General features: G+C 36.1%; 1 protein-coding gene across 8 annotated transcripts; it reads right to left on the minus strand.

Annotated features, from left to right (window-relative positions):
* On the minus strand, positions 1–23,219 carry LOC113066058 (ATP-dependent 6-phosphofructokinase, platelet type-like). Of its 8 annotated transcripts, none has more exons than XM_026237658.1 (23): positions 22,972–23,219; positions 19,978–20,051; positions 19,142–19,219; positions 18,802–18,991; positions 17,595–17,760; positions 17,402–17,446; positions 17,141–17,249; positions 16,246–16,341; positions 14,887–14,979; positions 14,536–14,661; positions 13,877–13,941; positions 13,141–13,210; positions 10,656–10,802; positions 8,148–8,218; positions 7,954–8,041; positions 6,802–6,954; positions 3,623–3,787; positions 3,390–3,451; positions 2,459–2,570; positions 1,630–1,729; positions 1,333–1,338; positions 707–812; positions 1–603 (listed from the first exon to the last, which is right to left on the minus strand). In XM_026237658.1, exons 1-23 carry the CDS (start codon positions 23,060–23,062, stop codon positions 447–449), a joined length of 2,370 nt encoding a protein of 789 aa, XP_026093443.1. In that variant the 5' UTR covers positions 23,063–23,219; the 3' UTR covers positions 1–446. The 8 variants fall into 8 exon arrangements, with proteins under 8 accessions (XP_026093443.1, XP_026093444.1, XP_026093441.1 ...); XM_026237659.1 differs by lacking the exon at positions 16,246–16,341 and adding an exon at positions 16,762–16,857; XM_026237656.1 differs by lacking the exons at positions 6,802–6,954; positions 16,246–16,341 and adding exons at positions 4,760–4,912; positions 16,762–16,857 and having other exon boundaries at positions 22,972–23,218.
* Positions 23,220–25,041: the final 1,822 nt, after the last annotated feature.

A 25,041-nucleotide genomic window follows, 5' to 3' on the forward strand; every position in this document is an offset into this window, starting at 1 on the left:
TTTTCACACATGTGATCATGGTCTTTATTGGTCAGGCAAATGTTAACACTTGATGATGCAATACATTCAAACATCAAACGGTGCTCTAGCAATGTGGACTTCACCGCATATGGCGCTTCACACCGGAAAGTGGATTTTTTTGCTTCTTTCTGAGAACTTCAGAGAGAAAGAGAAATGTGCTTTGAAGCGGAGCACTATTGCAACACAGCAGAGCCGCCGCTCCAACCGGCGACAGGAAATAAAACGGCAAAAAAAACACTGCTTCTAACACTCTCATACAATTTAACATTGATTTCTGCAAAATAACAAAGGGTGACATTTTTCAAACAAAGCGCTGACAAAACAAAGTGGTGCAGCCCAGAGAATAAAAGTGTCAACGACAATGCTCACGGGACAGATGGGCCCGTCTAATGCATGACCTTTGAACACTGCCCCTACTTGGATCTTTAAATGGCAGCCATGGCCTCAGACTCTTTGGGGCGGTTGAGGACCACATGTTCTAGCTGTCCAGAGTCTGACACATCGTAGCTGGTCTTGTACTTGGCCAAGATCTTCATGAGTGGACGTAACTTCAGCCACCATTGTTCCTTAGGGATTCTGTGACTGAACACACATATAGAAGGTCCGATATTATTACAGATACTAATAGAATAAAAGAAAATATTTTATCCTGTCTTTTTATGTAAGAACTGTAGTGTGTACATACACAAAGTCAGTCTCATCTCTGAGCTGAACCACAGGCTGGAAGAGCAACGCACGCCGCCGCATGCCCAGCAAACAGGCCGAGTCTTCTGTGTTAGCAAACACTCTCCCTGCACAACACACACAGGTTCAACACACAATCGCAAAACTGATAATAAATACATGAAAATAAAATATAAAAAATTAAAAGTCGAAATCCACACACACACAAAAAAAATATATATAATATATAAAAAATCTAAATGACATTCATATGGCCTAGTATAATAATTGTTTATTATTTATAGCATATTATAGCAATTATAAATAACTTACAGGAATATTTACAGTAGTAAATTGGAAGTAGTAAATTAAAGAATAGAGTGGAAACCCACAGATTAAAACAAAAATCGAAATTGTATTTATGTAGCCTACAACATTAATATTTCATATTTGTAGTATATTATGGTAATTATATATTGGAACAACTGGAAGAGTGAACTGGCATATTATAAAATAAATAAATAAATAAAACTAAATAAAATGGAAATTTAGAAATATAGAAGAAATCCACAGTTAAAGAATGTGTATTAATAGTTCATATTTATGTATTTGCAATTACACAAGCAAAAATACACTAAAATGTTTTACCTTCATCTTTATTCATCCACAGGCACAGCAAAAGGAATAAAAACACACATAAAACTGCGCTGTAAAAATGCAGCGACTCTGTATTATTTAAAAATTTAAAGTAAAAAAAGTAAATCAAGGTCAAGTATTATGTTGAGTATGGTGTATGTGTGCAGTCATGATTATGTCAAATACTGAGTGCCTTGTGAACAACAGCACAGATCAAAAAGAAGGTCAAGTGGCGATTGAGTTCTGCTAACAGCTTTAGTAAAGTTTGTTCCATTTCCAAATCAAATGCATAACTGTGGTCTTTCATACCCTGTCTGTAGCTTTCATTCAGTTTCCTGGAGATCCACTGCATGGCCTTAGCAGCGATTTTGGTCCCAAAGTTACGGTCAAATGGAGAAGGAGCACCACCCTAGTGAAAGATAAATATATGGAAAATAAGATATGTTTTTGTATTCTTCATTTCTAATTATTTAATTTATTATTTATTTGTTATTTTGTTAATTAGGTATAATTATGTTTTATATAGGTATAATATATTTTATTGTTTAGGTATAATATTTTTATAATGTTAATGTTTGTTATTTAGGTTACATAGTTTTATATTAGTCATTTTATGTGGTACTAATACCTAAAAGTCAGCATAGTATTCACAAACTTCCATACAAAGATAATTTTTTTTTCGAAACTGCAGGCACTGCAATGCAATCTCAATGAGTGCTTTCGTCATCGTGTGTAACCTTAACTTGTGCAACGACTGGTGGGAACAGAGACATCCAATAATATTTAAAAACTATTTTGAATTTTAACAACAAGAAAAAAATGAAAATCTACTTTAATTTTTTACTTTTAATTTAAACATCAAACATGAATCATCTCTCGGAGAAGGTGAAAAAAAAACATGAAAGAGCAGAGATGCATATGGATAACTTGGTAGGGAGCAGTGTAATACAAATGAGCAGTGTAATATAAGTAAGTTGTGTAAACAGTGATTTCAATTATGTGACTTCAATTATTTATTATTAAACTGAAAGGAAACAGTATGTCTGCTGCATAATATTGATTCATTAAAGTGGCGTTAAATGGTGCCTGTCGGCCAGTGTGTTCTGTGATATTTTGATTTATGATTTATGTGCAGTACCTGCTGCATGTGACCCAGGACATTCTTCCTGCAGTCAAACACTCCCTTGCCCTCCTCGGAGTAGAGCTGATAGATGAAGTCTGTGGTGTAGTTTTCATTACTGTTCTCATTCCTGCATGAACACAAGCACAGACAAACCGACTGAGTGAGTGACAGACCGCCTGAGGCTCTGCTCCCACGTCTCTATCATACACTGACCCAAAATACTCTCATCTGAGAGAAAAAACAAAAAAACAAATCACAAACTCAGATTCTGTGATGCATGACAGACAGAGTGACAGACAGACAGACAGACAGACAGACAGATATAGACAGACAGACAGACAGACAGACAGATATAAACAGACAGACAGAGATATAGATAGATCGATAGACAGACAGACAGACAGATAGATAGATAGACAGACAGATATATAGACAGACAAACAGATATAGACAGACAGACAGACAGACAGACAGACAGACTGATAGATAGATAGATAGATAGATAGATAGATAGATAGATAGATAGATAGATAGATAGATAGATAGATAGATAGATAGATAGATAGATAGATAGATGGACAGACGGACAGACGGACAGACAGACAGACAGACAGATAGATAGATAGATAGATAGATAGATAGATAGATAGATAGATAGATAGATAGATAGATGGACAGACGGACAGACAGACAGACAGATAGATAGATAGATCAATAGACAGACGGACAGACGGACAGACAGACAGACAGACAGACAGACAGACAGACAGACAGACAGATAGATCAACAGATAGATAGATCAATAGACAGACGGACAGACAGACAGACAGACAGACAGACAGACAGATAGATAGATAGATAGATAGATAGATAGATAGATAGATAGATAGACAGACAGACAGACAGACAGACAGACAGACAGACAGATCAATAGATAGATAGATACCTCAGGATTAGTCCTCTCTGAATGCTGGTCTTCATTTTCTCGGTCAAGTGCTCTACATTAGACTGAAGAAAAGAGAAACAGTTTCTTCATTTAGCCTACAGATGCTGCTAATGTTTATTGTTTGATAAAAGGTGCTAAGATTATATAACCTTATGTGTAATTATTTATGAATAATGTTACATAATTATATTACAAAGACGGTAGCGTTTTAGCGATGTGTGTGTGCTGGTAACCTGAAGATCTTTGATGTCAAACGGCTCCTCAAAGATATATGCAGCATCTGCTCCAGACGCCAGTCCACCAACACTGGCCAGATAACCACAGTAACCTCCCATGGTCTCGATGATGAACACCCGGTGCTTCGTTCCACTGGCAGACTGCTTAATACGGTCACATGTCTGGCAAACACATGCATGTTAAGTCATTCCGTGTCTTGTAGAGTATATCTTGCTTCAAGCTGCTGAATCACTGTCATGCCAGATACATTACATGCCATGCAACAAGAACCACTTTTGGAACTCTAACTAAAAATTTATTTTCTTTATATTATGAACACAAATCAGTTTGGAGACATGAGACATTTACTTTTTATGACAGTGAATCTCAGCCAAGATAAATTATTTTGCATTCACAGAGAGTTTGGGAAGATAGACTCTTAATGAATATGGGCTTTTAGGAGCAACTTACAGACTGACAAAACAATTTAAGATACATATTAATGCTCCTACACTACACTGTATATAAGACTGCACTGCATATGTACAGTAGTTCCAAAAATACTACCATCTAAACTATCTGAATGCATTTATTACTGATTATCTTTGAGTCTTTCTCAGGAAACTCTGCCTTCATCTATTTGTTCTCAAGTTCTACTGTTATCATTAAATATTTGATGTATTTTCATCTTTTTTTATTGTGTAATAATTTATTTTTAATAGGAATATCAGCCATGATTTGCGTGCCTCTTGATCATTAGAATTAAAATGTTTCATCAAATATGTGACTCTGGAACACAAAAGCAATCTTAAGTCGCTGGGGTATATATGTAGCAATTGCCAAAAAAAAAAAAAAAAAAAAAAAACATTGTATGGGTCAAAATTATTAATTTTTCTTTTATGCCAAAAATCATTAGGATATTACGTAAAGATCATGTTCCATGAATATATTTTGTAAATTTCCTTTGTCAGGCTCAATAATTCAACTCTGATATGAGGAAAAATATTAACATAAGAACTAGAATACTGATTGTTAAAATGTGATATTAGCAAACTAACACCTTTATTAAACCTTTTGTAATTTCAACCCCAAAATCTGAATCTAATAGACTTGGCACAACTGTTTTTATAAAGCAATGAGTTTTATCTTCTTACCTCCACAATGGCATTGAGGGCCGTATCTGCCCCAATACTAAGGTTAGTGCCCGGCACATTGTTACTTATGGTTGCAGGTAGCATACAGAGCGGGATGCAAAACTCCTCATAGCTGGAACGAGCCTCATACAGCTGCAGCAGACACTCTAAGGCCTTTGGCAGGTCAGCACAACACAGCAGGGGACCACCACAGGGGACAGGACAATGCACACGTTAGACCAGCAGGGGGAGTACTGGTGCAGGAGTGGGCCCTGTTGATGGGACACCCACCGTGTGATGGCCGCCATGGCTTCAGACTGCGAGTCGAGGGGGAGAGGGAGGGGGTACGGATGGGATCGAATCGACTTATGCACTCACATACACACACACAGGCTTGTCACGTGGCAAGACACTGAAGCGAGACGGCAGGGATTCTGCACATTCTTAACAGACGTCGAGACAGCAAAGTTGACTCAGTCCACACATTAACATTGATAGTGTACTGTAACTGACAGTGATGATGCCCTCGTAACACTGGCAAATAAATTCCAACTGGTCTTTGTATGCGATTTGCTTGCTAAATTGTGAGTGTGAGTAAATATAAATGTGCCAGTTCACCCAAAACAGAAAATTCTGTCAATATTTACCCACCCATTTACTCAGCCATTACCCCTGTTGTTTTGTTTTTCCATGAAAAATAAACGCTTTCCAGAATGACATAGTAATAGTGCACTATATTCCAAATATATTCTATTTTCCACTATTATTGACAAAGTGTTTTGTTTTTCAAAACAAATAAATACTGTACATATATATATATATATATATATATATATATATATATATATATATATATATATATATATATAAATATATATATATATATATATAAATTTACTCTGTTCATTGTATATACATTTTTGTTGTATTGCAAAAAAACTTTTTTAAGCATCCAATATATATCAAAATAACTTTGCATTTGAGTTTCATGGACAACAAAACACTGAGGTTGTAAGGACATGAGGGTTTTTGGTGAACTATGAAAAGCTGGCAGTAAGGTTTGTGTTGAAACTATGCAGACAGACTCCAGTTCCTCCAGCGTGAGCCGGGGCGAGCGATCTGTTATGACAGGTTAATGCAGTGTCAGCACAGCACAGGCTCAGTCACATGACAGCCACAAAAAAAGCACAGGTCCAAACATGCCACCATCATGTCATCTCCACTTACCTGTCAGCTAACGGCTCGGCTTTGTGTTTACCAGCCGAAACTTTAATGCTTAGTGTGGAGATGTTTCAAATTAAAGCTCACAAAACTACTAAGAACATGAGCAGGTCATATTTCACCCCCAAATCAACAAGGAATAACATCTTGCTTCAAGAATTTGGTCTACATATATCTCAATAAACGTATTCTTTCTTAAATATTCTTTGGATGCTTTTTTTTTTTGTTGTTATTATTATTATAATTTGTTTTTTTATGATGTTAATGATATTGTTAATCGTGTCCTGTCTACTAAAACTACATGAGATCGGGCATTGAAGGTGACACATGCATCTTTTGTTTATAAAGTTTAGATTTCTTTTAATGACATCTACACTGAGGAATGAGCACCGCAGTCACTAAATTGATGTTTAACGCTCATTTGAATTTATTTGAGCTCATTAGACATTGACTGCAAAAGAGGTGCCTAAAGATTCGGTCACATTGGCAAAATTTTGCAGGCAAAGAAAGATCCATAATCTCATATCAACAGTGTAATGATTTAGGAAGTACAGTTCACACAGAAGTCACTCTCTAATCAACTATCTTTCTGTTGGCCAATTTGATCTGGAACCCGATATGAAACTTGTAGCGCATGAATTCTCAATTCGGACTAGATTTTTCTACGAAAATTAGCTGAACAATAGTAAATGTGACCGCAGCTTTGAGTTGGAACCCACTGCTGCTGGTAGCCTAGTCTGACGTGATTGGCTGGTAAACATAAGGCGGAGCCTCCTTGATTGGCTCGTAAAGACAGCACTGATGTGATTGGCTGGTAGGTGGCGCCCTTCAGCCTCACTTACAACAGTGATGGCGTTCAGAGCCGTGTCTGCGCCAATGCTGAGATCTGAGCCGGGCACATTGTTGGAGACTGTGGCCGGCACCATGACCATTGGCACACACAACTCCTCATAAGTCCCGCGGGCTGCTAACAACTCCATGATCCCCAGGAAGGCCTGCAGGGCAGGGCAGAGCCGGGGATTTAGTGAAGCGCCGCCGGTGCAGGGAATGGGGATGGGATGAGAAGACAGACAGGCAATGAGAGAGACAGACGAGGAAGGAACCGAGTGGAAAGCCATGGCCATCACGACGGAGAGCATGAGACAGAGGATCCACTCCGTACACACACACTTCAAATAGAAACACTTGCATAAAATACATACACACATGTTCTGATGATGTCTCCATAGAAAGAGAGAAGATGAGCTTCAACTCAAAACATGAAATGACTGTTGTGGCTATTCTGGAGCCTAAATAACACCGTGTGTCATCTCAGCTGTGTGAATGTTAATGTTCTTCATTCAGTCAGCTGAAGGATAAACTGAAGGTGATTAATATCATTTTTGAATGTTTTTGGATGCTCATTATGAAAAGAACAGGAGCACAGGACTCTTTAGGTGATGCTGCATAGGACAACATGATGGAGAGGGCAGGGAAATTAACAAAACAGTGTCATGGACTTTTGAAATTAAAAATTAAAACTGAATTAAAACAAGTAATCAATTGAATTAAAAAAATTATCAATATTATCATACTGGGTAACACGTTACAATAATATTTCTTAGTTAACCTTAGCTAATTAATTACAATGTGCAATACATTTATTACAGTATTTATTAATCTCTGTTAATGTTACTTGTTAGTTTGCTTCAGCTCAGGTTCATTAAACTATAATAACAGATACAAGTTTTTTTTTTTTTTTTTTTTATAATTATTGTTTAGAAAATTTCATGTTACCTGATGTAGTTAACTAAGGTTAAGTTTATTGTAATATGTTACCTATTTAAGTGGTTGTATTTAAATAAATAAGTACAGAATTATATTAAAATATAATCATTTTAAAATACTATCTAAAATATTAACAGTGAAGAACATCACTTTTTAAGTTATTCATGTGACACACTAAATGCAAGATAAAACATTAAAATGCCTAAAGTCCAGGTTGGAAGACATACCTCGAATCCTCCGATCACTAACAGTGCATTTATGTTATACTTCCGCATCTGTTCTGCAATTTTGTCGATGTGCTTTGCAGGAAGTGTTCTGCAAATGTGAGAATATTGTACTAAGTATAGCACATTGCATGCAAAACCATCTGTATTACTAAAATCTGTATATAAACATGGGACTTTGTACATAAGATAAATACCGTTTAGTTCCCAGGAGGGATCCACCCTGACCCGTCCATCCACCTACATCTGCCCATTTGATCTCTTTTATCTGAGAAAGGAGAGCATAGTGAATCAAAAATGTGTTGCAACAAACATTTCCTAAGAGTGGATTAAAACTCCAAAATGCAAGTAAGCATCTTAGAACTCTACATGAGCAGCTGTCCTCTAAGAGACCATCCTACATGAAAAGAAACCTCGTAAGTATCTAATCTGAGACAGCACACCGCACAAATGATATTTCACATGAGCTGCATTAGTGACTAAACCACAGTCGATGAGTTTGACATTTTTGCATGTCTAAGAATAAGTATTTAAGCTAACAACTCAATGCTTTAATGAGCTTACAAAGCACACTCACATTCATTGAACTTATATTTAGATTTTATATGTATCATTACAGAAATGTCCATGGTTATATGAAAAAGTGTGCTTAACTGTATTGAATGTGCACTTGTAATGTCCTTACAAGTGTTTTTTAAATGTGACGGTACCAGGTTTCTTTAGGTACCGGTGGAAAGAAAACCCTTTGGGCTTTACTTTTTATCAACTAGATTTGATAATGCTCAAGAATATTAAAAGTTATAGATACTGAAGTGCCTTGAATTTTAAGTACACTTAAATATTTTTTTATCTGAAATCAAAATACATGAAATGATACCTGGAGCAATCTAGAAAAGTAATGGGTTGAAAGTCACATGTCTCATGAGTTTGTAAGAAAAGAAAAATATTTAAGAAAAATAAGAATAATAAGAAAAATAAAAAAAGATTTAACTTTGTTTGCCAGTTACAGAAAATCCTGAGAATCCCTATATATATATATATATATATATATATATATATATATATATATATATATATATATATATATATATATATATATATATATATATATAAACTATAATAAAATAGGAATGACAAAATTAAACTGAAGTGTACTTAAAGTAGATTAAGTATCGTCAAAAGACCCGGTACTAAAAAAAAATGTAAATGTGACAGTACCAGGTTTCTTAAGGTACCGGTGGTACTGAGTACCCAGTAAACCCTGTTCTTGACGCATACAGCGGTATGATTTCCGCGAAGCAGGAAATGCAAACGGAATCTCAAAATCCAGTCGTTAAAATGAAACTTACATTTTAATATGGACACTCACAGAATTTGTCAAAGTTGGCAGAAATTAATAAAATCAAATCTTCATATGGACCAGTATCTGTAAATGTTAAGCCGCAAAAGTTGGATGAAATATGAATCCTGCATGTTCTGTGAGTCTCTGTGTGAATGAATGAATGGCAGAGACGTGTGGTTTTGTTTACTACATGGACTGAAGCCCGTGACGCTTGCAGTAATTTCAGCATCTGTCGTCTCAATGAGGACATAAATACATCAACAACATCACCAGAACTGTTCCGAGTCACTTCACAAGCATTTTAAATTAATCAATTTCTTCTATTAATTCTCTGCTAAACTGCACAGAAAACAGAAAGAGCTCAATTAAATAAGAGTACAATAATTCTGACTAAAATTTACATTTCGCTAAAATATTTGTAGTTGGACAATAAATGTGACGTAGAATTTTAACCCTACAAGTCTACTTTTAGGCTAGCACTGGCTGTAAAGTGACTGTAATGACGTAATTAAAATAGCCTAACACAATTCTGTGCTTTTGTTCTCATTTATTTAAATTTTTTGTTAAGTGAATATAACTTCCACTTTTACATGATTGCAATGTTACAATTTTAGATTTGTAACCCTTATTTTTGCAAATAAAGTTAATCATTTTAATTTATTCATTTTTAGTGTAGTTTTTCAACTAGAAATCCAAATGGTTTAAATGTGATTGTCACTCATGTGCTTTCTAAATAAACTAGCAAAGACATCATAATGGAGAACTTCATCTATGGATGAGACTCTCTTAACCAAAAATAACTCAACAAGTCTATCAATGTATAAGGGCTGGATAGAAAATAAGAATTCAAAAAAAATAATAATAATAATTGATAATAACTATATACCACATGGATTTGATGAGGCATTGCTTTCTCTACCCGAGTTTTTATAATTCTCCTTGAGTTTGTTCGACAACATAATTAGGGGATCATGTCTCAATCTACGGGTTAAGCCCATGTAATGTAATTAATTGCTCAGTGTTTATCTTGATTCCTCCGAAAGCCCTTAGCCATCGCCCCTTATCAGCACAGAGTGGTACTGCAGCGGTAAACTGGTTTATGTAAATCCTGTCATGTTCTTCAGTAGAGCAGGGATAGACGTGACACCACTGTCTTGCATTTATATAAGATACTGGATGAAGTCATATTTTTGATTTTCCAATATGAAAGGCTTCCTCATGGGGCCCAAGCGGAAAAGGATTTTGCTCATATATGAAGCTTGTTTGCAGTTCTTGTTTTACATCTGAATGTCACCCATAAGCCACTGGGTTTAGAACCTGCTGGATGGTTATTAAATTTGGGATTTTAGAGATAAATATTTACCTGCCCCTTATAGAATCCTTCAAACCCATCACTGACAGCAAACATTTTGTGTCCCTCGGAGATGCCCACTCTGACAGCGGAGCGCACGGCTGCGTTCATGCCAGCGGCGGGGGCGCCCACGTTCAACACAGCCACATTAAAATTGCTCTGAATGGGGGATGAAGATAATATCATCAATATCAATAACATCAATAATTGACATTAAATCTACTTCTCATAATACAGCAGAGCGTTTGCTAGCATGAGACTTCAGTTATATTTCTGACTTATGTCCGGTTGTCTATAATAAGTGTCCGGTTGTCAATAACAAGTGTCCTCATGGGTTACTGTAAATTGTGCTGGATATACTGTATGCAGCCTGACAAAGCTAATAAAAAATGGCCATATGCATTTACATAACCAGCTGAAATGTCTATATATGTGAGGCCTGGTATTCCATAAAAATGTATCAATGTTTCCAACCATCTGTGGCTGGTTCATTAATCTGTTTTCCATTCCATTTGTTGCAGGGCAATTTGGTCTTTCGTTAACTCGATGACAGCCCAGAGCAGAGAAAGATTATTGACTAAACACTTCTGGACAAGCTGTTGTTTGACTTTTGTGACTGCGAGGCAGCAGCTTTGCCATTCAAGACTCTTGTTTTCTGGTCGACACAAGGCTTTTGGAAAAGCAACAGTAAACATACACTACTATGCATGAGTGGTTCTCAAACACTTGGGAGTCGGGACTCACTAGGGGCCTCAGAAAACTGCCAATGGGGCCCGAAGATAGCTAACAATTATGTCAAATAGGACAAAACAACTTTAAAATAAGCTAAAATGATTAATGGTGATAATAAAAGTTTAGATTTTAGATCAGATAGATAGTATTTATTTGAGAATCAGGGTTCTCGTGGTCTTGGAAACTCTGGATGTAAGATATGAGAGAATTGTAGTGATTTATAAACCTAAATAAAATAGATAAAAACATGAAAAAGAGAAACTGCTCTTTGCAAAACATAATCATGAATGACTAGTCATACAAGTTCATTGGGAACTCATTTATAGTCAGGTAAATAAGAACATCATAATAAATAAAAATAAATTAATTTTCAATAAATATTTTCCGATTTTGTCAAGCTCTAAAACATATTATAGGCATGGCTGAACTTACCAATGGGCTTGAGTGGGCTGCAGCCTACGGGTCCTGCATTTGCCCATTTATGTTTGTTTGATTTGTTCATTGCATGCCAGTCAGAATTAAGAAATTATTAGCCCCATTTCCATTGCAGACACAAGATCTAAATGGGTCAGCCTGTCGATTATTCCCTTGAAATTGAAATTGCGATTATTAATCACGATTATCACAATTTACATTGAATGATGTTTATACCATTGTTTGATGCAACTCCATGCCATATTTTTATAAGAAAATAAACAAGCTGAAAACACTAACTGACAAACTTTTAGTGCTTTTCTATAGTTTTAAGCCTCTAATGTCAAATATACATCAGACTGGTTTCTTCTTTAAAATATAAATGTATGTAAAAATTTGATTGGTATTATAATGTTATACTAAAACAACAAAAAATAGAAAAACCCTTAAGATGACATGTAGAAAGAAAAACACATATCTTAAGCATGCAGATTAACATAATTGGACTTTGAACAATTAATTGTCGCTTTGAACGATTATTTAATTGTGGCATCCATTATTGTAATCGCGATTAGAAATTTGATTAATTGTTGCCTAACATGGCTACTTTAAACAGCTTCATTAAGCCTTTAGCCCCAAAGAGCGCACATTTATGAAGATAATGACAAATTCTCAAATGTTCAAACCTCATTTCTTTTCAGAGGATGATTCTATATTAATGTTCCATTAAAGTATGCTATCAAATGATGAGTTTTGAGCGCTCTCTATCTATCATTACACAGTGGAGAAGAAATGTTATCAAAATAATTTTCAATAAAAACAGCAATTTAATGAGTTTTTTTTTTTTTTTTGGGGGGGGGGGGTATCTTAATATTTTTGAATATCGACATATATTGAATATTTTTGTTTTGTTTTTTTGATCAAAGTTATTTCAGGGTTTTGATCACTCAACCAAGAGAACACATCCTGTTTATTATATTATGATGAATATTTAATATTACATTTAAACTTTAACTATAGCCTAGACATGTTGCTGCCTGATGTTAGTTTTGAAGCATTAAAGCAAGCTAACACAACTAAAGGCTCTTTAAGGATTCGGCGACATTGGGATAATAATAGCTAGAGAATACAGCTAAAAATAGCTATCCACAAACAAAAATATTCGCACAGGATGTGTGACAGGACTAATTAATCTTGGTTTCCTCTGGAAGCATCTGCTAGAGGTGGAATTCTGTTTCCTCATGTAGAGAGGGCTTGTGAACAGCATACTGATGTCAGTCAGCTGAGGTGTTTAGTGAAAGATGACCAGGGTAAAACAAACACAGCATCACTCTCAGGACATAACGCTCACCTGTGGAAGCTCAGACTCTGGTTTGCGATGAGCCAGCAGTTTGTACGTCTTCAGATTGTTCTCAAAGCTCCTACATGTACACACAAACACATTAGTGTTATTATATTTAATAAGATATGAATGTTGTATCTGTAGTTACGCTCAAACTATACAACATACACTAGTGTTCAAAAGTTTTTTTTTTTTTTTTATAAGGCTACATTAAATTGATACAAAATGACAGTCATTACAATACACAAATAAATGCTTTTGTTTTTAACTTTATATTCATGAAATAAAGCATCACTGTTTCAATAACTATAATAAGCTGTAAAACTGTCTTCAATGTTGAGAATAATGTTTCTTGAGCAGCACATGAGCATATTAGAATGATTTCTGAAGATCATGTGACACTGAAGACTGGAGTAATGATGCTGAAAAATTCAGCTTTGCATCAAAGGAATAAATTACATTTGATATATATTCAATATATTCAAATAGTGAACAGTTATTTTAAATTGTAATAATATTAAGCAAAATTACCATTTTTACTGTACATAAGAGACTTCTTTAAAAAAAATAATAATAATAATAATAAAAAAAAAAAATATATATATATATATATATATCTTACCAACCCCAAACTTCTAAACAGTAGTGTACAGGCTATTCAGGGTTGAAAGAAGTTAAACTACATTCAAACAATAAAAAGTTATTAGCCACAGTACAAGTTACAAACAAAATGTAGTAAATGCACCTTCCACGTAGCTGCACAGCCTCTTCAAATCTTTTCTCGTCCATGGCCTTCTGCACCTGCTGAGTCTACAAGACAAACAGAAGCACTTCCTTTAGAAATCGTATGATGCATGAATTTAGGGGGAGGTTGAACTGATTTGTTGGAAGCAATTTCTGAGTCATACTTTTTTTTCACAAAGAAAGTGAAAATAATGTCTTTTTTTATATATATTCTGAACCCCACCACCCCCAAATTAAAGGAATAGTTAATAAAAAAATGAAAATTCTGTCATCTATTACTCATGATGTTCCAAACCTGTATAAATGTCTTTCTTCTGCTGAACACAAATAATTTATTTTTGAAGAATGTTGGGTTACCAGCAACTGTTTGGTTATCCACATAGTTTAAAATATATTATTTTTTGTTCAACAGAAGAAAGAAGCTCAAGGGTTTAAGGGTGAGTAAATGATTTTTCATTTTTGGATGAACTACCCTTTAAAGCACTAATGCAAAAAAAAAATAATAATAATAATAATAATTAGTTATTAAATTTAAACCTATTCACAGATGCAAATGCCGAAATGATTCATGAGTGCAGCAGTAATGCTGTGTTCTCATTCCTCTGCTGAACCGTGTGAGTGTGGATCTTTATTATCACAACACTAAACCCAAAGTCTTACCATCTGCACACACTCCATGAGGGGCAGCCGCACAGACTGGTTCCCACACAGAGACACCACGCAGGCTGGCGTGTTTGCAGTGGTCTCGAGCAGTGCCAGGACCGCCTCCACACCCATACGACTGGCCTGAGAACAAACACAAGACAGCACTGCAATCTGTAGTGCACTTAATCAGCTCGAATGTAACCAGAGTCACTTTATGTATAGAAATAGCTTCATATTCCATGTATACAGAAAATGTCATTTTAAATCTGCCTAGGGATTTACATACCCCGGCGGCCATCAAATCTGTTTATGTACTTCATGTAAGCTCCCCAAACCCTCCTGTTTTTATCCCCAAGAGTTTCTCACCAGAATCCTGTCAAATGCCGAGGGGGTCCCTCCTCTCTGGACGTGGCCCAGGATGGTCACGCGTGTGTCGAAGCCCAGACGCTGAACCACCAACTGGAGGGGTGATAAAAAAGAGGAATCAAGGGAATTCAGAGGTTTTAGGTCATATTTTGTCAACAAAACATCTTGTTCATCATGCAAGATACCATTCACATTTATATAATAGCTAAATCCTATAAAATTATCACCATAATCATGTTTACTAACCTTAGAAATTATGTTTACCCCAAACTGAAAATGATGTTGTCATTTATGAAACCCCTATGACTTGGAACACAAAAGAGGTTATTTATAAAATAAATTTAAGTTCCTTAAATCGTACTATGTTTCTAACACAAATCTATTGTATGATTTGGTATATAGTGCACAAGTTGCATGGATCACTTCTGTGATATGGTGTTCGTCAGTTTTTTTTTTGTATTTAGGAGAACAGTGTTAGCATTCTACCAAACATACCCTTTTGTGTCCCATTTAAAAAAGAAAGTCATATTTTGAGTTTGTATGACAACAGAGTCACAGAAAATGATTTCAGACTTCCTTTATTGGGTGAACCATTCCTTCATATGTTTTACTATATGAAATGTTATTTATTGATACAGCTTAGTGCAAGCACAGAAGACCAGAATATCCCATAACAATGCATGCATTTAGCATAAAGATTCAAAAGAAAGCTGCAACGCACAAGCAGAGAATAAGAAACTGAGCATTAATTGGTGAAATCAGAACAGCGTTGCATGCTAGTCAGTAAATTACAGCCCATTTTTAGTCGTTAGTTTTCAGAGACTGCTACACATTGTAAATAGTTCAATTCCTGCAGGACCTTTTTCAGGATGAGGAAATGTGTACTTCCCCTCACACTGAACAATCTGAACAAAGAAAACATAAATGTTTCTATTTCCTCTATTAAAACTAGATTTTTACATTGCCTGAGCTTGCATAAGTAACACATAGCACCATGATGCTGATGATAATTTGACAATTTCCCCATTTTTTTTTTTTAATGTGCATATTTAAAAATAAATTCTGAACAATACTAAAAGTATTCTGAAAGAACATGTAAGACTGAGCTGTAACGTAATGTGCATTCAAAACACTAGCCCACTGATGCCGTGCAGTAGTCAAGACATCCAGTAAGTAGAGGATAGCCATAGCTGGTTATGTTCAGAGGTGACCACAAGTGCCTTACCAGGAGGAGTGTGTGTGTGTGTGTGAGTTTAAGCAAACCACACAGGACAAAGCCAGAGAGGGCGGACACACAGAGCTCACAGAGGTCAGGGGTCAGTGCATGAGCTGGATCTCTATGCACTATCATGTACTTACATTCTTTACATGTTCTGAGGTAATGGGCTGGTTGTTACGATCAATCGCACCTTCAGCTACTATTATGATATTCAGCCTTTTCATTCCTGCCCGTTTCTATGAGGGTAAGAGACACGTCACAAACTGAAGACAAAACAGTGGGAGAGATTCAAAAAGCTGGAATTCAGGCTGCCCCTTTACTGAAACACCAATCCTACTGAAGCAACTGAGAGCAAAGCAGAGATAGTGACTTGACCCTGCAAAGATCGTCCACCTGGGAATTGAACCACTACACCATACAACCCAGTTGAGCTGCATTCACACTGACTGTTACTGTAATTGTTCGCCAAGCGGCAGTGCTGTTGGTCAAGGTCTTTAAGTCATTATTACAGTGTGAAAGCCCTTGTAGACCATATTGCACGTAGTTAAATTTGTAGCATGTCTTTGCATCTCTTTGGAGTCTTTGGAGATGGGCCACTTCAGTTATGAAGCATTCCAGATTTTTGCTCTCTCCCTTTGAAAACATTCAGTACTCACATCCTTGACTATACTAGAAGTAATAGCTTTTCCATGTCTGTCAATGGCTCCTTCAGCGACTATGATTATGTTCAACCTTGAACCTCTGGATCGCGTCTGGGACAGTGTACACATTTGTTCCACAAAAAACATACATGTTATAAACAGAGGAGTATGTACCAATAGAAAATACATATTGGGACTAGTGGAAAGTGATTTACTGTATGCAGATGTCTCTGGGATTAATACATTATACAATCTGTATATGTATATGTACATGTTTTTCAGGTGGAAAACTAGTAAGAATAGACCTGAATGTAACCACCTGACTATCATAAGAAGTTCTGTACAAGGAGTGCTGCATTTAGTTTCAGTGAGAAGTGATGCATTTTTGTTTTACCGCAGAGAGTTTTTGACACATTTTCTCTTCCCAGCCGTCCTCAGGGGGCATTTCAGGAATCAACACCCAGTCGGCTCCACATGCCAGGGCACTCACCAATGCCAGATAACTTTATACACAAGTGCATACAGATGAACATAATACAATGTCTTATTTGACAGTAGCCAGCATCATTTCACCGTCAAGCACAAAGACTATGCCAATCATGTGTTTTTATCAAATCCAGGCCAAAATAGCTGTAATAATATTTAATAATCTTACCCACAATGCCTGCCCATCACCTCCAGCACAAATGTCCTCTGGTGACTGTAATCCATTAAGAATGATTAGCCAATAAATGGGAATCACTCACAAACTGGCAATTACGTTCACAAGAAACATCTGATGGTTTTAGATGATGTCATTTTAGATTTGTGTTACTTGAATTAATTTTAGTTATGGATTGTTGAAGTACCTCTGAGCTGTAGTCATAATGGCATCCACCACCTCAATAATCCTGTGGAGGGCAGAGTCTGTTCCTATTGTCATGTCAGTTCCACAGAAGTCATTGTCAATAGAGCCCACCATGCCCACAATGTGAAGAGCAGAGTATTTCTGAGACGCCTCCTCATCAATCAGACCTGCGATTAGACACAGCCACAAGATGCTAAATTAGATCAAATTATAGCCCAGATTTATTTATTTATTTATTTTTTTTTATAATATATATTATTATTATTTGCATATAGGGTTTGGTGATATGGCAAAAATATCATATCACAATCCTTTTATTAATATTTTTCAGAAAAATCACGATCACTAAGTTTTTATTGTGATTCTTTGTCATGTTGGTTTGCTAATTTGCAAGTTATCAGAGCAGCACAACCAAACTATTTTCCCTCTTTTAAAAACAAAGCCTTTATAGGGTAAAACGAAATAAAATAAAAAATACAATTCTGTCTTCATTTACTCTCTCTGAAGTCGTATTAAACCTGAATGAGTTTCTTCTTCTGTTGAACAGAAGAGATTTTGAAGAATATGGGTAACCAAACAGTTGCTGAACCCCAGTGACTTCCAGAGTATTTTTCCCCACTATCAAACTCAACGGGGACCAGAAACTGTTTGGATACCCACATTCTTCAAAATAGTTTCTACAGTTTATTACAAGTTTGGAAGAACATGAGAAAGAGTAAATAATGACAGAATTTTCCTTTTTGGGCAAACTATACCTTTAATGACAAACGGCAGCATGTTTAGTACTTTTAGTCTGCTGTCACTTTAAGAGCTACACACATCCATTTTTCTCTCAGCTATTGAATTTCACTTTAGACAAATCCAACTGTTTATATGTAAACCTTGTGTGTTTTTGACAGCATTAGAAACGGATGTTTCTTCAAAAGCAGATTGTGGAGACATTTTAATTTTGCACGATCAAAAATCGTGATATCGCACACCCCATTTGCATATCCGTCTGCTCTGCTTGATCTTTATTTTTTTTTTGCCTAATTTAAGCTTTGTTGAAATCCTAAAAATTTCATGACCAATATTATCAAAATTATTGAACACATTTTTTTAACAATTAAAATGCTTTGTATGTAAATGTGTATGTAAAATAGTCAAAAAAAAACTCTTTATAAATGTAACTTTTTATCTATAGTGTCATCTGCTGCCCTAAGGTATACCTTGCTCAACCAACTCTGCCAGCAAGCCACTCCACTCTTCTCTGAAGAGATTGGCCCCGGTCAAGCTGCCGTCTCCACCAATCACACACAGGTTAGTGATGCCCCTCTGCACCAGGTTATGAGCAGCCTTCAGCCGGCCCTCGTGCATCCGGAAATCTTTGCATCGTGCGCTGCCGATTACAGTGCCGCCCTAGAACACAATCATGCAAATGAATTAGCAATGCTAACGTGAAATGGAAAACGTATTGGCCCATGTGGTAATCGTAACCTTGCAACAGTATGAGCATTGGCATGTATGAGTCCAATTATGTATGAGATGTTTCTCGTGACACTCACTCACCATTTGCAGCATGCTGGACACACTCTCCCATGTCGCCTCCTTGATATTGTCGCCTCCATCCACCATACCCTGATATCCCTGTAAAACACACAAGCACACAATTAAAATCACTCCTCTTATCCTTGAATGACATCTTAGTTACCACAAATGAATTCAGGTAATCATGTGAACCAGCTTAAGGAGATTGGCAGGCAATGTTCTGGCTTGGCAAAGGCATGGCTTTGTGTTTACAAAATGCTTCTGTGCAGCACAAGGTAAAGCGTGTCATTTCTGCGCCGCTAGAAATGCTTGCCTTTGCCAACGTCTCAAACAAATGATCTCACAGATGAAATGACACGCTTCATCTTTAAGAATGAGGGTGGAATCACGAGAAAATGGATGTGTGGGTTTCTTGACTGAAGCAGTTGTATAAAAGCGGAGTGGGTGAAGCTATTCGGCCTATCACAGCCAGACATCTCTTCAAGCAGGGCTGAGATGCGATGTGATACTAATGGAAAAAATGTGTTTATATGAGACCAGATACATGGGGCTTTAATTCAAACCACTGTGGAAACACTTCTGCTATGCCAACAACTCTGAACTGGATTTATATTATTTACAGTACATGACTTATTTCACAAAAAAATGCCTGTGTGTTCTTTTAGGAGTAACATTTCTATATAGGAAATAAGTGATTGGCCAATGGGAGAGAGTGAACACAACACTGAGCAACCCTTATGTTATACAGAAATGGCATAGTTTGTCTTATTAACGTTTACATATCATTGTACATCATGTAAAGACTTACCACTCTTCCAGTTTTATCGGAATTCTGTAAAAATGAACTAGAGACTGACCTCATGAACGAAGTATACTTTGGCTCCAACATATATTCCCATACGGACCACAGCTCGAACAGCAGCATTCATCCCTGCATGCAGAGGAACAACAGACAGATTGTATTATAGAAGAAAATCTGTACCAAAATACTGGGAAGACTGGGAAGAACAACTTAGAACTGGCTGTTTGTTTGGGTTTCACTTGATTATGTAATTTGAGGATTACTGTAACCCCACTGTGAAGCATATTGTAAAAACTTGGTCTTGCTATAAAATCTCCCTCATAGCTCTCTATGCTAATACTGGGTTAGAAATACTATTTTTCTATCTCTATAACCTTCTGGGTGCTATGTCCATAACATCTGGTTTGAATCTGCTATGCTGAAGTATGCTAAATTTGCTAACTGAAAGCTACACTATTTTTACAAGGCAACACATTGCAATTAACTGGGAAGGAATGAGTAAGAAAGAGACAATGTGAAAAGCAGAACAACTCCTTAAAAAAAAAAAAAAAGCCTACACAGTTTCAGGATGAATATTGTAGGTGGATAAATTTCAGCAGACAATTGTGTTTAAAGGACAGGTTACTCAAAAATGAAAGGTAACTGCATGACTTTTTAAAAAGACTTTGCTTTACATCTGATAAAAGATTTGTCTTTTCAATGCATTTTCTACTGTAAAAATATGTTTTAAGTGCTCTGCGGGAGAAAAGAGATAGATACAAGCTCAAGTCAGCAGTCTCTCTGATATGTGGGTCTGTTGATACAGTACAGCTTGGGTTCCTCTGGTCTTTTTATTGTTTGCTAGGCACATTGTTAAGTCTGATGTCAGATGTGTCAAGGTGAGAGATCTGCCCTACAGGCGCTGAAAAATTCAGTGTCACCGTGAGCTCAAGCTTCTGAGTCTGTCACTGTCGATCAGTTTATCTAAAATAGACAAAGGTTTGCTATTTATGTCCTGCAGCTGTTTTAAAGTTCTAAAGCACTAATTGAGTGAATTCATCTATAACATGTACGTGTCAGACATGTGCTGCTATACATTAAGCCACTGACTAATATTGGATGTAAGTTACATCAGACAATGACTACAGAAATAACACATTCAATCTTTGGTGACTCATTAACAACTATGAAAATGTATGTGATTTTTTTTCCCCCCCAGTAACCTACACTACTGTCCAAAACTTGAACATTTGCATTTCTCACGGGAGCTGCAGAGAAGTACACAAGGAGTACACTTTAGCATACAAAAGAGCACCTTTGATTTGACATTGTTACAAAGTGGATTTTTACAGTCTACAGATTTTTCCCTGACCTTCTATTCTCTGTAAATTAAGTGTGCACAGCATTGCTGTAAAACACTTAGCAGTCAGATGTCCGAATACACAAAGGCACAGACCCCCAAACAAGACCATATCTGCAGATTAAACTTTTTTTGGAGAAGCATTTATTTATTTATGTATTAAACTAGCGCCTCACGACTAAACCATGTTATGTTCAAGAAGCTGCAAAAAACACAGGTGCAGGTGAAATGTACAAACATGACATTCATTTTACAGTAAATATAATGGGCAATATATTGCATCACCAAAAATGATCGAGGTCATGTAGCCTACATATATTGCACGATAAGTTGATATATAGATTATTACGACAGGCCTATCTGCACCTATATAATATGGTTTAAAAACAAAGGATAGATCAAAACAATACCAAAATACTTAATAATAAAATTTTCTTGGAGAATATGCAGTTCCTTATCACAATCAATCATGGTGGCAAAACAATTATCTGTTCAGATGGCTAGAGAAATAATAACAAATTAGAGGGGACATACATGATAAATGATTTTCTTTTTTTTTTTGATTAAAAATAAAGATGTTATAAGTCATTTGGATTAACTTGATTAACAAATAAACACAAACCATCAGAAGAAGGCACAGTAATGGACAGTGATGCCATTTTTATTGTTATTATTATTATTATGACAATAATTATGATGGGGAAAAAATGAATGCTGCGTTAATAGTATTCAATATTTTAGTATTTCGCCGTTCAGGTCACATGACCCGTTTCCCTGTGACGTATCTCTCGACGTCTCAAGGTGCAGCGGGTCCTCACGTACGCATCTCTTAGGCTTCCTACACCCCGAAGTCACCTAAATTCACATATTCTTTACAAAACACATCACATACAGAAGAAACCATGACCTTTACAGCATTTTCACGCGAGAAACACGAGAAAGCCATTGTGAAACGCGCAGCAACTTCCTGGTCCTGGTCACTTCCAAAATCATAATTTTGATGATTGAAAGACAGATATAAGGCACTGATATAAGGTAGCCTAACACAAAGATGACTGTTAATGTTATGCAAACACAAGCAAGCGTCATCTTTCAGGCTGGATGGAGACAGTGAAGAAACGCTTCGTGCTATTCGTGAAGGTCACATGATTCCGCAATGCAGTGACATTTATCTACCGGGATACAGTAAATGTCATCCATTCACCTAATCACCTACGTAAAGTAGAGCTGTTTGCTATTTGGAAACATTATGATAGAAATGAAAGCCTCTGACATGAGCTCAGATTGAATTAGTGTGACCTGCTTCATCCTCATCCTCCTCACCATGCGTTTCTACACACCCGTCTAAACCGAAAGCAGCATTGAGTCTGAAGTGATACACGGAAACCATGTATCATAACGCAGGAGCTGTGACCTTGTGATTATCTCGTGGCTAACGTTACATTTCAGTCGCTTTGGACCGTCGGAGGCCATTTCATCCTAACGAGAAGCAAAACTAAGTATCAGGATTCAATGATACAGTGCGACTGATATAATGACAGGACAGCTAATGTAATGCTGGTGACCGTGTAACAGAATGTAACATATGTAAAAGTGAAACTATTTCGATCAATTTGAACACAATGATCCAATAAATGTATCCTTTAAAAACAAAATACCCATGATATAGTAACCAGAATGATAACCGTGTGTTCTTCAGGAGTCATGTACCTTGCGCATCTCCTCCGCTCGTCAGCACCGCTATGGCCTTCCCAGCACCCGACAGGCTCTCAAAGAACCTCTTGTTGTCTGTCTGAGACATTTTTCCCTTTTTAATACTTGTTATGTGTTAAAATATAGTAATTAATAAATTAAAGTCTGTATGAAAGTGTGCCGGTTCGGGGACTCTGTCCTCCCCGCTCCTCTTCTCTCTCCAGCGTTCTCCTCCTGAGCGTCCTCTCTTTGCCCTCCTCCTCCAATAATATCCCAGATCTGTGACTGACAGCTCTCTCAGCCAATGGCTGATCAGATAGCGCATTCTTGTCGGAATCCGCGACATGATGCAGGCGAGACGATAAGTTTGCATTTGTCAAATATGGTCTGGCTTGCATTTCTGGAAACTGAGATGCCGTCTTTGAGCAAGGTTGTCGAAATTAAATTTATTGTATGTTTATTGCTGTCACCAGTATATGTTATTTAAATTACCGTACAAGTAAATGAGTTATTAAAATTAAATGTGGAGTTGTGCTAGTCATTTCAGTCTTTTTTTAATAGTATGCTGCTGTTGGATTGTGTAAAAAAAAAAAAAAAAAATGCCTTTGTAGAAGCATCATCCACACTACATGTGTCTAAGAATGGAAATGGAAAGCAAATTCTGATTTTCCATAAATGAACAAATGACAATGAACTTTTTAATTGATGTGTGCTTTAGATTTGTTAAAAAATATTAAGATTTTTTTTTCATTTTAAATATGTGTATATTTTTAAATATTCAAAATATCACAAAGAATTTTACTTAAAATGAATCACAGAATGGTGATTGTATTAGTTTTCTTTATTATGTTTGTTCAAGAACATTAACATTAGGTAGTAACGTTGTAACATTAGGTAGCATTAGTACAAATGCATAAGAAGTTCAGAAAATAAGGCAAATAAAAATCACATTTAAATAATAAAACATATAAATAATCTAGAATCCACATAATTCACAATGATCTCACATTTTGTGTATTACAATATTTGCATTTCACAACAATATTATTAGAAAAACTATATTTCTACTACTATATATCGACCAAGATTATCTCAAACAGCAATAATGTGTTGACGACTCAATAAATCATGAATTTGTGTCATGTTGTGTATATAATGTGCATTTCTTAAAATATATACATATATCCATGGAGCTTATAAAATGTTATACCTTTGCAATAAAAAAATATCCATTAATGCATGCATAATAAAGACATTTTTGATAAAGTCTCTAGCGTCGCCTTCTGATGGAGCGTTTCTCCAGCCTCTGAAGAACCTCCCTCACTTTTGAATTAATGATTTCCCATGCACAATGTGAATGGGACTGTAAAAAAAATAGAAATATATAGACATTAATATGGATCGATGAATAGAAGGTTAGATACACAGACAGTTAAATACTTTAGGATCTTACCTTTTTCTTTAGAAAAGCTTGTAGTTTATTGAAGCATGTGGTCACAGGCTCATTTTCAGCTTTGTCAGAGTTATGAACCTAGTGGAAAAGCACAGGCAACATGATTATCATGTTGATAATGAGCTGCGTGGCTGCATTATACCTTATGTGATTCTTACACAGTTGCTCAGAGTATGACGGGTGTGATGAAGGGCCTCGATGAACGTCTTTGGGTTTGGGTTCTCTTTGTACATTGTTTCTGTTTTCTTGACAATGTCGACCAGAAGAATTGCATTATGATCCACCTGTGAAGAGCAAAACTTTAATCTTATGTTTTTTTTTTTTTTTTTTTTTTTTTTTTTGCTATTTACTTTAAATAAAACATAGTTTTATCAACATCTAGAAGGAAGACAGATGTACAAACCATATTGGCCAGGTGATGTGGATTACACAGACTGGCTTCTTCATAATCAAACGCACAATCATGAGATATCGCAGTGCCCTTTGAAAGCACAAAGCATATGTGTTTTATAAAATTCATTTAACAATAAGTGAAATCAGATTTATGTTGTTTTAAGGACATTTACCATTGAATTTAAAGACTGAATGAGATGCCCCCATTTTATGTGTCTTGCACACTCCTTATGGGCTTCCAG

This window comes from Carassius auratus, chromosome 49 (genome assembly GCF_003368295.1).
Source record: "Carassius auratus strain Wakin chromosome 49, ASM336829v1, whole genome shotgun sequence".
Lineage (NCBI taxonomy): Eukaryota > Metazoa > Chordata > Actinopteri > Cypriniformes > Cyprinidae > Carassius > Carassius auratus.